Source organism: Centroberyx affinis, unplaced genomic scaffold (assembly GCF_046629955.1).
Source record: "Centroberyx affinis isolate AG114_WGS23_722 - 3 ecotype Tasmania unplaced genomic scaffold, CSIRO-AGI_Caff_v1 ptg000557l_1, whole genome shotgun sequence".
NCBI lineage: Eukaryota > Metazoa > Chordata > Actinopteri > Beryciformes > Berycidae > Centroberyx > Centroberyx affinis.
In genome coordinates, this window is record NW_027279200.1 from 225,508 (window position 1) to 241,388 (window position 15,881).

At 40.6% G+C, this 15,881-nt stretch overlaps 1 protein-coding gene across 1 annotated transcript; it reads right to left on the minus strand.

Annotated features, from left to right (window-relative positions):
- Window positions 1–11,900: 11,900 nt before the first annotated feature.
- zic3 (zic family member 3 heterotaxy 1 (odd-paired homolog, Drosophila)) lies at window positions 11,901–14,796 on the minus strand. The gene is made up of 3 exons (XM_071518208.1): window positions 13,806–14,796; window positions 12,754–12,917; window positions 11,901–12,083 (listed from the first exon to the last, which is right to left on the minus strand). Exons 1-3 carry the CDS (start codon window positions 14,794–14,796, stop codon window positions 11,901–11,903), a joined length of 1,338 nt encoding a protein of 445 aa, XP_071374309.1.
- Window positions 14,797–15,881: the final 1,085 nt, after the last annotated feature.

Below are 15,881 nucleotides of genomic sequence, written 5' to 3' on the forward strand. Positions count from 1 at the left end.
CCCATGTAAATTATGTGTGCATTTGAGAATGTGTGTGTGTGTCTGTGTGTGTGAGAGAGAGAGAGAGAGAGAGAGAGAGGGAGAGAGAGAGAGAGAGTTTGTGAGAGTTTGTGAGAGTTTGAGTGTGTATGTGCGTACTCTCATGCACATACGGAAGTCGTCCCCATGTTCATGTGTGTGGGACTGAGTGTGCTTGGTGGGCTGGAGCGGAAACAGCCAGCACTCAGTAATTTGAATTGTCCCAACTCTTCCTCCGCTGTCAAGTCAGGCAGCTTGTGGCTGATGGAGGAGGGGGTCCTAAAGGGCACAAATTAGAACCAGGGAATGGCCTGGCCTGATACCCTATTGCACTTCCCATGATATTTCTATTTTACATAGAGCATTTAGGGTCAAAATCCATTTAGAGCGCTGAATCTTAACAGTCCAAATGCACCTATGGAAACTTAAAACACAGAGCAGAAAAGACCAAGACAGGGAAAAAAAACAATGGCAAAACTATAGCATAAATCTATAGTTTTTTTTTCTTTTAATTTAGCCATTATAAAAATGTTCTGTGAATGTAGCAGGGACATTAGCCCCCTTCTGAGCTATTATCCTGGCTGTCTGGTGTTGCAATTTCACACTCCACTGATTCCGACAAGCAGTAGACTAGAGTCTGCATGCCCCAGATTTCACCTTATTTAGGTAATACAGCAAAATCATTCCCCAGACAAGGTAAATTAAACTGGGTACTGGACTGGCACACTATTGCCAATTTCAACAGAATATCAAAAGAAAACACAGCAAGGGAGGAGTTCGAGTTTTTTCACCATGTAAAGTTTACAGTATTTTGCTGGAAATGAAATAATATTCAACTGTATAGACAGATTTTCCAGCTCCAGTCCAGCAGACATAAAGATTTTGATTTCTTTCCCCCCTGAAATCTGATGTAATCAGTTATTCTGATATGGGATACAGTCCCGTAAGAGACTGTCAATAAAGTAGATTTTTTTTTTTTTATCCCAAAAAAAGGCCAAGTTCTTTATCTCAACTCAAGGTGTGAACTTGGTCATTGAAGGTTGAGCCAGATCCCAATGTCATGTCTTATAATATCACCTTTTACAATAGCTTCCACCAGCTTCATTTCTAATGCATGAACGACGGCATATTAAATGTAACTGCCAGACAGGAGAGACTATATATTATTTATGTTCCGCAAGAATGAAAACAAACTGCGTACGTGGTAATGTTTCTCAATATTAAACTACAGCTGTGCTGCAGTCTTGACCTATACACAGCTTGAGCTGGGCCTCCGCCCTTTTGTTTTATTTAGAGAAGAAATCAATCTAAAACACATTAACTTTATTTTGCTGCTTTAGCAGACTGATGGACTATTACACAGAATATCGCGCTTAAACGAGTCAATTCATAATAAACAAAAACAAAATGCTCTACAAAAGTGCACTCCTAGAATTTTAAGTTTGATATCGACTTAATTTGACACGCATATCTTTCTTGTGTCTACTTCGTTTCTTTTATAAAAGCTACACGGTTAATTATTGAAGCTTAGGGTCCGTTACTTTTAATAAAAGGCTTTTGCTCACCGTACATAAATAGTTCCCGCTGGAAATTGGCCGTTTTACAGAGTGCATGATTGAGCTCGGTTTCCTTGACTTCATTGCGCCCAAACCTTTCAAGGACAAGACAAGTGGGTCGTTAATAATGGGAAGTGCGCATATTTTCTTTTTCTGTCTTTTTCAGTTGTGCAAGGCAGCAGGAGGCAGGTTACTGCTGCTGAAAAACGAGGCCTTGTAGTTACTTAACTTTAAATGCGCTACATCAAACCATTAAATGAGCAAAACATTTAATACACACCCTAATTTTAAGCCAGGATTAGTTATCAGGATATGGTTTTAGCCTAAATTTTATCGGGTTGAATCAGGACAGGATAACAACAACAACAATAATAATAATAATAACAATAATAGTAATAATAATAATAATAATAATAATAACAGATTATTCGTATATTTGAAATTATTTATTAAATCAACCTGCATATTAGGCCAATACTCTGACATTTTGCCACATGGGCACTGAAAAAAAGTAAGGGCGGAATTACTTATTTCGAGAATGTTTCTTTTTTTTTAATTTTTTTTTTAATACTGTTATTGTTATTGCTGTGATAGAACAACAAGTCTAACTTTCCATCGACATGGGACTTTTGCTGGAACTGCGCAGAGAGGGTTTAGGTTTCACTGGGCGCACTGAGCTTCACTCCTTCCAGCAGGAAAAAAAAATATGTCATCGGTCATCATAGCAGAGGATGGATTGGGTGTCTGAGAGGCGCAGATGAAAATATTTGGCTGTATTACTTTTTAACAGGGAGGAGATTAGTTACAACTTCCAAAGGTCCCCTGTAGGAAAGTGTGCAATATGTTATGGAAAGTTCTGCCAATCACACAGTCATGTTCAAAACTTTAAAAGCACACTCTCAGCCATGCTAGACTTTTATTTTGTGGTATATTTATAAATCTGAATTTAAATCTACAATTTTCTACCATGTGTATTTATACATAAAATACAATAATAAATTCTACGCTTATATACTTTATGGTGAATAACAATGGCTAGAAAATACAATACACAAGGCACTTTTGCAATGGTTGTAAGAAACAAAGTACCTCCTCTTTTGTTACTCATAAGGCCGGCCGGAGAGCAGAATTGAAACAGGAAAAGCAATTATTGGAGAGATTGTCCCACAGGCATTGAAAAGCTATCAGCATGAGGGTTGGGATTGGCTTGTGGACACCTATGGCCCCATGCATTATCCTGGCATGAGGTCGCTTTGGCAATCGCCTGCCAATTTCCACCAGCACCTGGCTTTCCCAACCCCCCCCCCCCACCACCACCACCACCACCGCCTCCCCACCTCTTCACCAGGCCCTCCTACCTGTCTCCCTTTCTCCTCCTCCTCCCTTACATCCGTTTCCTCTCTCCCTATCCAAACCCTGCTTGTCTGTTATTGTCCTTTCCCAGAACAGTGATCGCAATAGGAAAAAAAGAAAAAAAAAATCTCTCCTGTCCGGCGAGTATGGCAGAAGTTGAGGGCAGGCAATCACACAGTATTGTTTCTCATCATCATGGGATTGATTGTGGATACTTCTGCAGGAAAAAAATCACCGTCTTTGAACACTACTGCCCCGTTGGTCTAGTTGAAGACAGGACAGCGGAAATATCGGCAGATCAAAAGCAGAAAGCAACAAAATAAGAGTTTCTTTAGTGTTGCGGTGTATTGTTTGGGCCAAAAGGCACAGTGGGAGAATTGAGTGTGGAGGAGAGGAGAAGCGGGGTTGGGGAGAAAATGACTAGTGTTGTGTCAGCTGCAGTGTCAAACAATTTTATTATGGCTGTTGAATACCTGTATAACTCAGCTGTTGAATATCACACTCCTTTAGCAGCAGCACCCCCCACTACCCATCCACAGCCCTGTTCCCTTCCTATAGCCCCATTACCCAAATCGCTCTTATAGAAGCTTAAGGTCTTCTCTGCTTGTTGGCTTACGGGAGTACAAAGTGGGTCAGAAAATTATATATATATATATATATAGGAAATCCAGGCCTTTACTGTTGCTGTGATGGAGATGTAATGCATTCATTCTGTTTGCTATTATGCTCGATATGTCCCCTCTCTTCCCTCCAAGTCATCCTTCATACAGTGCATGTAGCCTTTCATATGGTGCAGATGTAAGTGCACATAAATAGGCTATACGTATGTGCACTCTAGGCATTAAAGATTCCTTACGTTACTTTCAGTGGTTCCTCAGAATACAGTGGCAACAGAACGCCATGGTTATCCTGCAGGAACCCACTGAAAAGGGGCTCCCACAAGGACACTTTGCTTTTGTGCGATGTTGCAAAAATAAATCATTCTTTCAGGTATTTTTTAGTCGTTCTTCAAATTGTGGAGGAACCCTTGCAGATTCGTCAAGGAAATGTTCCTGGGAGAACCCTGCAAAAGAATAAAGGAAAGCATATCGCAACGCATTTCAGTGTGCAAATATGTTTCATTTACGCCTTTTCAGAACTTTGATTCAGTTTCCACGTCTGTTTGAACTGTAATCTGTTTATATTTCAAGTTCAAAGAGGAATAACGGCTTCAGAAGTTAGGTGTGGCACTTGGTGAGTCCAGCTGATACTGATGTCCTCTGCAGGTCATGTTGGAGAATTGTATCTGGGCTCATAACTGATTTATGATGGAAACAGACAACAGGGTTCAATGTGATTTTTTTTTTTGTTCTTGTAATAATTGCGTTTTATGATAGTTCTTCACACATAAACAAATGAATGCATTCCAGGGAAACTTCAGATGTATCAGGCCAGAACCAGGGATTTTTTTTCCTTGAGTCTTATGTTTTGGAGACAGACATCAACTTCACTGCTGGAGGTGTGTCTGCAGGATTGGTCTGCACAAACCAGAGACACTTGAAGAAGTTAATCTTGGTGAATGATGCTATTTATTTTTCGTAGAAGATGCCAATATTAGCCTTAAACCCTGTTAGTCTGAGAGCTGTTCATCTTTTACGAAATAACAATCCAAAAAGGAATTGGAAAAGGTGGCTGTTCATAAGACATGGGGACAGTGATGTAGTGGTAAAATGTGGTAAACTATGACTCCAGCCAGTGATCATCATAAGAAAAAACAACCAATATATTAAAAAGAAATCCTCAAAAGACCCTATCCTCATGTAACATCAGTTTGATACAATTTACCATGATGTAGGCTATACCATGAATTTACATCACAGAGATTAATGTCAGCCTAAAAACCTCTATTAAACTAAATAAAAAGGCGGGTTATGGGACTCTAGCGGGTTTACCCTCCACTGCAGCCCTGAATGGGGAGTTGAAAAAAAATTGAATATAGGCCTGTTTAAGAGTAATTATCCTTCAGTGTTTCTTTTGGTGTTTGTGTGATGGCAGGGATCGCGCGCACACGTGCTGAGGCTGTGGCAGGATCAAGCGGATTGTTATTCATGGTACTATCCCTGCCTCATGCATATCCATAACGGATTAAAGATTGCGCAAACATTATGCAACCGGAGCTCGCCTTTTTCGCGGTGATTGGCATTTCTAGGGCAGAAATCTGAATTGTGCCAAAGATATAGGCTACTTTTGATTCTCACACTGCGTGTTACAGTTGGCCCTTACATCTTCCATTTTTTGTGAAGGGAAAAAGCTGCAGAGGGCATTTGTTTATTTATTTGTTTATTTTTTTTTATATTTATCTCCTCGCTTATTTATTTATTTATCTTGTTTTGTTATCTATCTATCTATCTATCTATCTATCTATCTGTCTGTCTGTCTGTCTGTCTGTCTGTCTATCTATCTATCTATCTATCTATCTATCTATCTATCTATCTATCTATCTATCTATCTATCCATTCATTCATTCATTCATTCATTCATATTTTCAATCACAGTATCTCACTGTCAGTTTGACTGTCGATATTAAAACTGCAGTAGACAATTTAGAGCTATATGTAGATCTTAAATCAAACCGAAGAGCACCACTGCGCAAGCGCAAAAGTAACAGCGCACGAGACAATTGCATGAAGTCTTTAAATAATGGAAAGGCACTCTACAATTCTATTTCATTGTCTTAGAAAAGGGGGACATTAACGAGCTTTGTCCTCTTTATTTTAAAGGGTGATGAGTGTGGGAGCGCGGGGCTGCTCGTTCCCCCAGGCGGGACAAGTCCTGTGAGGGATCCCGGGACAAGGGGGGCTTTCAGGTAAACCGTTTGTTGGAAGTGCGGAACAGTGCCATTCATGCAAGCTGAAACAACTGCAGCTTTTTATTGACTTCATAGCGGGCGATTTATAACCTTAACGCACTATTTTGTTGCTGTGGATAGACAGTGATAGACAGTTTTCCACATACACCTTTGTCTAAGAATTTCTAAACGCGCACAAACCCCATACCGCCTCCCAAACTACAAACTATAAGTTGTCCTTTCTCAGGAGACTTTATACGCGCTGCTGTTGGGGAAGCATTGCTCTCGGAGTTGGCTGCGTGCAGGGCAGAGCGAGTAGCCTATAAAAAAGGATGTCAATTGCTCATTTATCACCTCTCAAAAGTGTTGAAAATATATCTGTCAAAAGACAAACGCAAAGCACAATTGCCGAACATCTGCTTTGCTGAATGAGCGTTTGCCTGGCTCTCACTCCGGGGACCTATTAGCGTTGACTCCTACGCCTGCTCTGATAAGGAATTCATCAAGTTTCTGACACCCCACCAGATGTTGGGGAATTAGCGCTGTCTCCTGTTGGACATCCTATTGATAGTATGTCTTTCTGCTCATCTCATAATGGAAATATTATTTGAGGGGTGGGGTGTGGGGTGCGTGTGTGTGTGTGTGTGTGTGTGTGTGTGTGGGGGGGGGGGGGGGGGGGGGGGGGGGTAATTAAATGATGGCACCACGATGACACCATTAACTACAAATCTGGAGAGCACAGTAGTGATATACTGTTTTCTCGGTGCACAGGTTGCCACTACAGTTCAGAGTGGAAATAATGAATATAGCCTATAGGTGTGTTGGTTTCATCCATTAGACATTATTTTATATCATAACAACTTCTGCCAGATATGGCACTTCAAGTAAAGATCAGTGGTAGATTCTTTATGAGAAGTGGACTCAATTATTAACTTCAAACCAATTTAAAATGTTTCATAATCAACAGGCCGACCACTTTCACTTATTTCTTTATCAGGAAAAATGCTTGCATACGATAGGCAATGTAAATATTTCTTAAGAGTCAATTTACGAATAATTGAACTAAATGACAAAGCCATTGTGTCATGCAGTTTGCATCACAAAAGCCATACAACACTTCAAAAAAAGATGTAAAGACACGTCGTGGATTACCGTACTTGGCAAATGCATATTCAACACCCTTGGAGGTGAAATAAGCATCGATAATTGGCAAGCAGATCAACTGCCGCGCAAATGGAAGTCCTCAGTTAAGTAATTATCAGATGTATGTTAGTTCTTATGCGGCGATGTGTTTATCAAGCTATATTTCTCCTTATGATGTCACAAAGCCATCTCACTTCATAACAAGCTAATTATCATGGTGCGTAAAGACGCAATATTATGGTTACCCGGGCTTAATGTCTTGTTAAAATAAATGAAAGCCACAAATACCTACACTAATCCAGTGTGTGTATTAATCCATTGCTATATGAGGAAAGATAAAACCTGCATTTCACTCAAATTCTTGCCTGGCTGAGGATGGATTGATGCATGATGATTCAGTGTTGGCGAGAGATGCTCTTGTATTGTCCTTGTTTCTTGTTTATTTAGAGAATTGATGAGAGTAAATCTTGCCCATGCGTGACAGTGTGTTGTTGGGCGGCAGGTCGGACAATAGTGGTTAAAGGACTGTCCCGTAACCAAAAAGTCTGAGATTCAGTCCTCCTAACAGCCAGTGGGTCCATCAAGAGCCACGTGTCCTGTCAAAGTGCCCTTGAGCAAGACACTGAACCCTATGGACTCACTCATTGTAAGGCCAAGAGTGTCAGCTAAAAGCCTAAAATGTAAATAAGCAGTCTCCCACCCATGCATATTGCCTTAACAAACTGGAATAGTTTTGAACATATTGAGATAAAGTCTATGCGTGTTGCATCTAATAATCAATACATTATTAATGAGTGATAAATTAGCCACTGGGTTTATTGAGATCACAGCCTCGGTTGCGTGACAAAAGGCGTTTGGGACCTGCTCGTGTCGGTTTATCCTCTTAGACCGCGCGCTCTCCCGCTTAGCCAGCAAATACTTTGCGACTGAGAGGATGGCGGGCGGAGGAAGGTGAGGGGTTGGGCTGACTAGTTTAAACAATCCGATATCAAACTTCAGCGAGCGACACAAGCGACGAGTGTAGTGAAGTCGTGTTTCTCTTGCAGAAGTAGATACCCCCCCCCCGTCCCCCTGATGCTGTGCAAGCAAGAGCGAGCCCCTATAGACAGCGAGAGATTATAAACGCTGCCAACCGTCAGCTGCCATCCTCTGGGTCTGCAGCCCACTATAGCAATCCATATGATAACTTGAGATGAATGAACGCTCGCATTATTCAGCGCCACTGTAGTCTATTGCAGCAGGGCATTGTTGTCATACAGCCGCTAGTCTTTACACAACTCCTACCACGTGACAGTGCTTTCTAATCCATTGAGAATCCCCCAGAAAGGAGCCTTTCATGTTTTTTCTTTCTGGGTTGCATTGCCTACCCCGTTTTCTCATAATCTCGAAACCGATGACTTGTATTGGGCATCAGCATAACGCACATGTATGGGCAATAACCCGAGTTATTCCCTCCCATTATGAACAGGGATATACAGTGGAGAGTAAACACAGCTAAAACTCAGTTTACCTGTTTCATTTGCAGAATATTGACCCACCGTTTTTAGGATGACATAAACCGTAATTACCTAAATTCATAGTATCCATCATATGAAACTGATGTAAATAATATGGCGATAGGGTAAAGAAGATCCGATAAATTAATGCTTATCTTAAAATATAATTTATTTGTGTTTATATATATTTTGCCTTACGATGATAAGTGACTGGAGGTCAAAGTTTAGCCACCTTTGTATTTATACCACCGCATCACTGATGTATGAGTAAAATGTGTGTTGCATTCAGCCTCCATGTGCGCTGTGTGTTTCAGAGAAAGCTTGTCTCGGCTATTTGACGTCACGGTGTCTGAGAGGAGGAACTTGAATTGTGCGACCAGACAAGTCACGGGGGAAACTGAAATGAAATCAAACGGGATGTAAGACCGCGCTTGCGCAAGAGTCAAAAGCAGAATGTGAATAAATATTCTTAAATGTGTTTATAGTTGGAGGAGATGGGGGGCAGGGCAGAGCTAAAGGTGGGGGCGCAGTGTGGGGGGTTGGTGTAAAAATACTCCGCTGGTTCAGATGATATGAAGTCGAATGCGAAGCAAAACAGTTAACCAATCATACATTACCTCCTACTTTAAATCAGTCTTTCAAATAGCGCTCTATGCTCCTGTATTAGTTTCCCTCTCGACTGCTTAGACCGGCGTAGTTTGATAAAACTTCGGGTAAATGACACCTTTTATAGTTTTTGAATAATGTTTGTAGCCTATTCTTTATAGTGTTTGAGATTTTATACCTTTGCGCTGTTGTGATTCAGTGATATTTTTTTTGTTATTTCAAAATGCCTATTATCTTGTCCATGCGATGTGTGGCGATTCATTTGCCTGAAGTGGTTCGTTGTTAATGGTGCAGTGTGAGACGCTCAGGCAGCGCCTCTTTTGGCAAACTATTACACTCCGCTTTCACGGTCACACAGTGTCCTCAGTTGCCCGTCTTCCCGTCTGCACGTTTGCTTTATAATCTGTAGGCTAAGAGCTCGCATTTTTTTTAACTTTACATGTGCAACTTTTGTAGCCATAGGCGAATAGGCGAATATATACTAATCCCCCCTCTCGTAACTCTATGCCAGGAAAGCACCAAGTGGTTCCCTAACTTTCCACCCCCCCGCCCCACAACCCCCCTCCCCACAACCAAGATACTAAGATGGCGCCTTAATCAGTGTCAAGTTCAAGTGACTCCCACCAGTCTGATACAACCTGCATGGCAAAGAGAGATGTAAGCCTACTTATGCGTGTAGGTGCAGAGAGCAGAACAACAAATGACAAATGGTCATAATAATCAACGTCGCAGTCTGAAAGTCACTTTTCATGATTTTTTTTTTAATTTCAGTCAAAATTTCCGTTCACATTTCTTCATAAATAGTTGGTAAAACAAATAAACCAACATACAGTAGCCTAAAAAGTACAAGGAACCTTTGCCTCTGGTCGCTAGATAGGCTAACGCATAGGCCTGCTGTTGTAACATGGTTTGCCTCAATGTGGCACAGTGACACAGTTCATCAGTAAAACATTTTGCTTTTCAGGAATAACTTGAAGTGTGACCCATTTCTCCCAGAAAGTGTTACAACATCACATTCTAGCTGTGTTTATACATCAGATATTTTCTCTAACTTCTGGACATGGGGCAGAAAGGTGGTTGGAATAAGAAAAGTACTTCTTTTAAATTAAGGTATAGAAAATAGCATATAAAACATATATTCCTTAAATTATTTAAATAAACTTATTTCATATATCACTGTCACGAGGTACCGTTTTTACATTTTGTTTTAAAAGTAGTGCTGGTGGTCTGAAATTGTTCTCATATGAGTACAATATACTTTGTGTATGCATAATATTTAATTCTTGAGAATAGGTTACAATGCAATGCTGTAACTCTTTTTGCCACTGAACGTATTCTCCCCAACCCACATAGATCTAGTATTCCTTCCACTAAATTTTGTTAACACAAAAAATGTCATCTTGACAAGTTATTCACACAAAACAAGCAAATGTGTAATCAAACTGCTCTATATGCAACACCACAACAAATAACACGCTTAGTTTCACAGAAGAATTACATTTAAAACAATGCAAGCTGACAGACAAAAAAACTTTTATTTTTGAAGATACTGTGTTGTGACAGTTCCATTGTTGCCGATGCACACATTTAAACATACTTGCACAAAGACATTGCTGGAACTATAAAGGATTGCCATACTGGCTCATATGTTTGGGTGTTTGACCCGAATTTGAAATACTCAAAATACTGTCACCTTGATTTGGAAATCATGAATGAACCTTGTACACTCGTCTAGGACTTGTATACGAGTGCAATAGGCTGATGGGTTTATTTTTTTTTTTCCAATACTGAGTTTATGCTACGAATTGACATCTATCTCTGATTCTATAAAAGTAAAATACACAAACAAGTTTAAATTTAACCAAAATGAGGATATCAACAGAACCGTTTTATAGCTTCTCAGCTCAACTGAACTCAGTTCTACAAAGTCGATGATTTACATGTCAATGGTCTCATAAACAAAATAAAAGTAACGGAAATATCTGCATCATATATAGACAAATCCATAATATTCATATAGATGATTTCTTCGATCCAAATAAGACACATGTATTGGTTAAAAAAAAGGATACAATCGCAATGTTGGAGCTTTAGAGTTTATCATTTGTTCAATGTTAAGCTGGTTATGACCAAAACTGTACAGTTCTTGTTAGAAAACATTTCCATAAATATCATTTAAGTTTCAGAACTTATACCCATAATTAAATTACAAATTGATAAATATGGCATCATGGATATGTATTTACAACGGTATTAACAAAAGGCAACGTTATATTCAACGGTAACAATCGTAACCTAATACCACATTTCTCCACCTGAAAACGGACGTTGACAACAGATTCGACCCCATCAAACAAGGAAATACATTCACGAGTATAATATTTATTTATGATTTTTTTTTTCTGTGTTCAAGTTCATGACAAAGACTTTGGCACGTTTCTTAAGACTGTTTGAAGTTCCAACAATCAATTGAAGAGGCGACAATAGCGTGTCCCCATTATATAAAACAGCGTGAAATAATCTTCCTTTTTATTCTTTTTTAAATAAAATTTTGAGAAAATACATAAAATGAAAAATAAAATAATTATCTGAAATCTGTAAACTAAAAAGATAAAAAGAAAAAAAAACATTTATTTATACTTAGAAAGTATTACGTTTATTTATCCGTGATTTATTTGATTTCTTCAAAACTGCGGAATAAAAGTCAAATTTCGTGATCCTGAGAACGGACGTGGCCTGCTTGGTGCTGGCTTTGCTCTCATCTCCTCGTGTTGTCCCAATCCCATTTTTGTGTGTGTTTGCGTGTGAGAATAGTTTTTTTTTGTTTGTTTGTTTGTTTTTGTTTTTTTAAAGGTTTATCCTCAACCTCGTGGTCCACATTGAGAGAGGTTTCTTCTGACTTCAAACGTACCATTCATTAAAGTTGGGTGCCAGTCCATCGCTGTGGCCAGACGTGTTTTGTACGGCTGACGGTGGAGTTTTTGTCGGGTCTTCAGTGTTGGCTGAGACCAGAACCGGTGGTGTGGACGACTCGTATCCAGAACTTGCTGCTGGAGACGATTCAGATCCTTGAGACTCATGTACCTGCAGTGAGGATAACATGGGCAATGAGCTGCAGAGATTGACATGGATATCATTGAGATTTGCAACAGTGCAGTTGATGTAGCTTTCTGACTGTTAATTAAATGCAGACTAACTCTGGATATGACATAAAACTACACAACTATAACTGTAAACACAACAAACATAATAGCAAACAGACATTGGCATAATCTTAAACTTTAAACTGAACTGGAAAAAAAAATATCCACCCAACATGTTATTTAGTCTAGTAATGAGCCTTAAAATGTACTTTTCCTCAAAACAAGTGAAAACAAAAATCTGTCAGTGGAGTGAGCTAATTTCATATCTAGGTATCCAATACATTTCCATTGTAATTTTCTTGAAATAAGTGTCAGAATTTTGAAACAAAGCAAAATAATGCACTTATGACTCCAGTAGTGTCAAGGAAATGACACTTAGGTTGCAAACAAGTGGAATTATCTCACCCCAATGTCTGCTGTTTTTCACGTGTTATAAGACTCAGTGTTATACTAAATGACTTCTTCAATGGATATTTTTACAGTATGATTGATCTGCCTTGTTAATATACGTCTGAAGTTGTGATAGTCCCTGTTTGCGGGGGGGAGGGGAGGGGGGAAGGGGGGGGGGTAGTGCGTTAATGTGTTTAAGGTGTAATGAAGACGTTAATTACCTTCATGTGTTTCCTGAGAGAGCTAGGGTGTGTGTATGACTTGTCGCACACTTTGCAGATGTATGGCTTGTCAGATGTGTGCACATGCATGTGCTTTTTCCTGTCGCTGCTGTTGGCGAAGCGTCTGTCACAGCCATCAAATTCACACTTAAACGGCTTCTCACCTGCAGGATTAAATACACACCGTAAATTACCCAAATAGCCTACAGACAAACTCCCATTGTAATACCATCTGTAAGCTGACACTCAGATGTAAATTTCTACCTGGATGTATTATATAATAATGTAGCCTACATTTTCGGGTGCAGCTCCAGCACTACACACTACTCTGTCAGGCTTTATTTATTCAAGAGGCCTGCTCCCTCATTCTACTATAGGCCCGGTCTGTGCGTCTGGTCTGATATAGTAAACATTGAATCAACAGGACGTTTCTCCACTGCAATGGCTGCCACGCTGGTAAAGATTTAGGGCAAGAAATGTATATACAGTCAGAACCTGAATAATAGTAATTGTTCATGAAGAACACAAAACACAGTTATCATTAGTCTGTCTAAATAAAGTAACGGAGCCACTACACTTTAACTTTGACATGTGAGGAAAGTCTTACTTTTATATAACATATACCCCCTAACGCAAAGCCTAAACACATTAATCACAACATGAGCCACAGAAACACACCAAAGAGTTGTTTAACCCAGAAGGGCCCACATGTCATATTCTGTTATTCCTGAGCCACCGCTGACACACGACATTTCAGAATAATACAGACAAGCTAACGTAAATAACAATTTGGGAACATGCCTAAGAACTAGTCAATATGTTAAATGTAGGCCCACGTTCTGAATTGGCTCTTTTTTTCTGTCCACGTATCAACAAAACACACACACACACATACATACATACACACACACACACACACACACACACACACACACACAAAAACAAGTCTCCAAGGCACAACATCCAGTCGCGTTCACATTCTGTATAACGAATCGCGTCACTTTATAAATGTTATTTCACCCATGCCGCGGCATGATATTGCCCATGCCTACCTGTATGTGTTCTTTTGTGAATTTTCAAATTTTCCGACCTGGCGAATATTTTCCCACATCCGGGGAACGGACAGGGGAACGGTTTCTCGCCTGTGTGTACGCGGATGTGGTTGACGAGTTTGTACTTGGCCTTAAAAGATTTCCCTTCTCTCGGACAGTCCTCCCAGAAGCAGATGTGGTTGCTCTGCTCGGGGCCGCCGACGTGCTCCATGGACACATGAGTGACCATCTCGTGCATGGTGCTGAAAGTCCTGTCGCAAGTCTTTTTGGGTCGGTTCATCTGGTTCTCATCAATCCATTTGCAGGACAATTCTTGTTTAATCGGTTGTCTCATGTATCTAAAGAAGGCCCCTGGACCGTGGTGTGTCGGCACATTCATCCCCATGTTCATATTGATAGGATGGTTGTAGTTGTGGAGCTGAGCCCCGTAGGGGTCCGTCCGAGGGCTTGCGACCGGACGGTACGGATCAGGTCTTCCGAAAATGTCCCCGCGTAAGCCAAGATGCATTTGACTGTTAACTACATGTCCACTCGGTGAAGTGTGGCTCACCCCCTGGTCGTGAAGTCCTGGAAACAACAGATGTCCGGGGTTATCGGCGATCCCGGGCGGCCCGTGGAGGCTCCCCGCAGAAGCAGCAAAGATCCCATGCTGGGCGCTCGACGCGGCGGACTCTCCAACGCTACGGTTCCGGAAGAGAAAGTCCCGGGTTGAATTGAACGCTCCCCCGCCGTACGAGCCCACCTGCCCGCCGTGCGGGTGTCCCAGGGCAGCTGCATATCCTGTGGCTTGCGGGGTGAAAGCTGATGTCTGGCTGGAGGCAATATCGTGAGCCACGGGGCTGATTTTGAAAGCTGCGGAGTGGGAAGAATCAGCGAAGGGATTCAGTCCCAGGCTTGGGTCTCTGTTCCCTAATTCGTGGTGCCGTGGTGTCCCGAAACCCCCTACTCCTAACGATGGAAACTGCGGACCGCTATCAAGAAGCATAGTCATGAGCTTTAGGCAAACTTAGGAGACGGGAAGAAAACAAAAATAAAATTAAACTCCAGTTTAGCGGAGCGCGTAAGCTGCAGATAACGCGCCGAGATGTACCACGTTTTTCTAAAATTTCTAAAATAAAAAACAAACCAAGCCAAAACGGGAAAAATCCTCTGCGAAGAGAGTTGAGAGAAAAAACTCCCGTTAACTGCGATCCGTGAGAAAGAGGATCAAACTTCCCCCCCTTTCCAGGCGGATGATGTCCTTGGACTGATAAAGTCAATCACTCACTCCCAGAACATAAATGAACTCGGGAGGCAGTGCTACGACAGCCAATCAGGGCTCAGCTACCCCTCTGACACGTGACTCGAAAGGAGGGTGTTAATTGGCTAGATTTCTGGTGATTGGCACAGTTTGGTATTGAAAATGGCAGGTCGTCTCAATTGGTTTAATTTGATTGGCTAGTAGAGGCATTATTTTGCAGGTATAACGGAGCACTGTAGCGCAGATCTTATGTGCTACTTCTAACGCATGTCTTCTGTGTTTTATCCCCCTTAAGAAACTCCCAAACAGTTGCATAAATTAAAATAAATATCATCAGTACAGTGTAGAGCTGCAAATAGCTGCTGCGGGTTTTACTGAACAGTTTACACTACATCCACAATTTAGTAACTTCAGACCGCTTTATTCAAACTTTTAACAGCCCGTTAAAGCTCATTTCACTGAAATTGTTATGATTGAAGTTATCATACAACATAAAATGTTTGTCAGATTTAGCAAGTAAAATAACTTTTCAGTGCGTTTTGAAAGCAAGTTTGACTTTTGTTTTTACATATTTAAAAAGCTCTATCTATCTATCTATCTATCTATCTATCTATCTATCTATCTATCTATCTATCTATCTATCATATATGTCATTGACTTATATGTGTTATTTTTCTTTTTCATGTGACCACTTTGGCTCTTATTAACTGAAAACTTGAATGTACTTGGCACAGTTCCAAAATGTGGCTTTCTTGAAGCCGCTTGAAAAGGGAGGGGGTATTTTTTTTTTTTTTTTTGCAAAGCTCTATAGGGTGTAAGACGGAGGAATAAAAGAC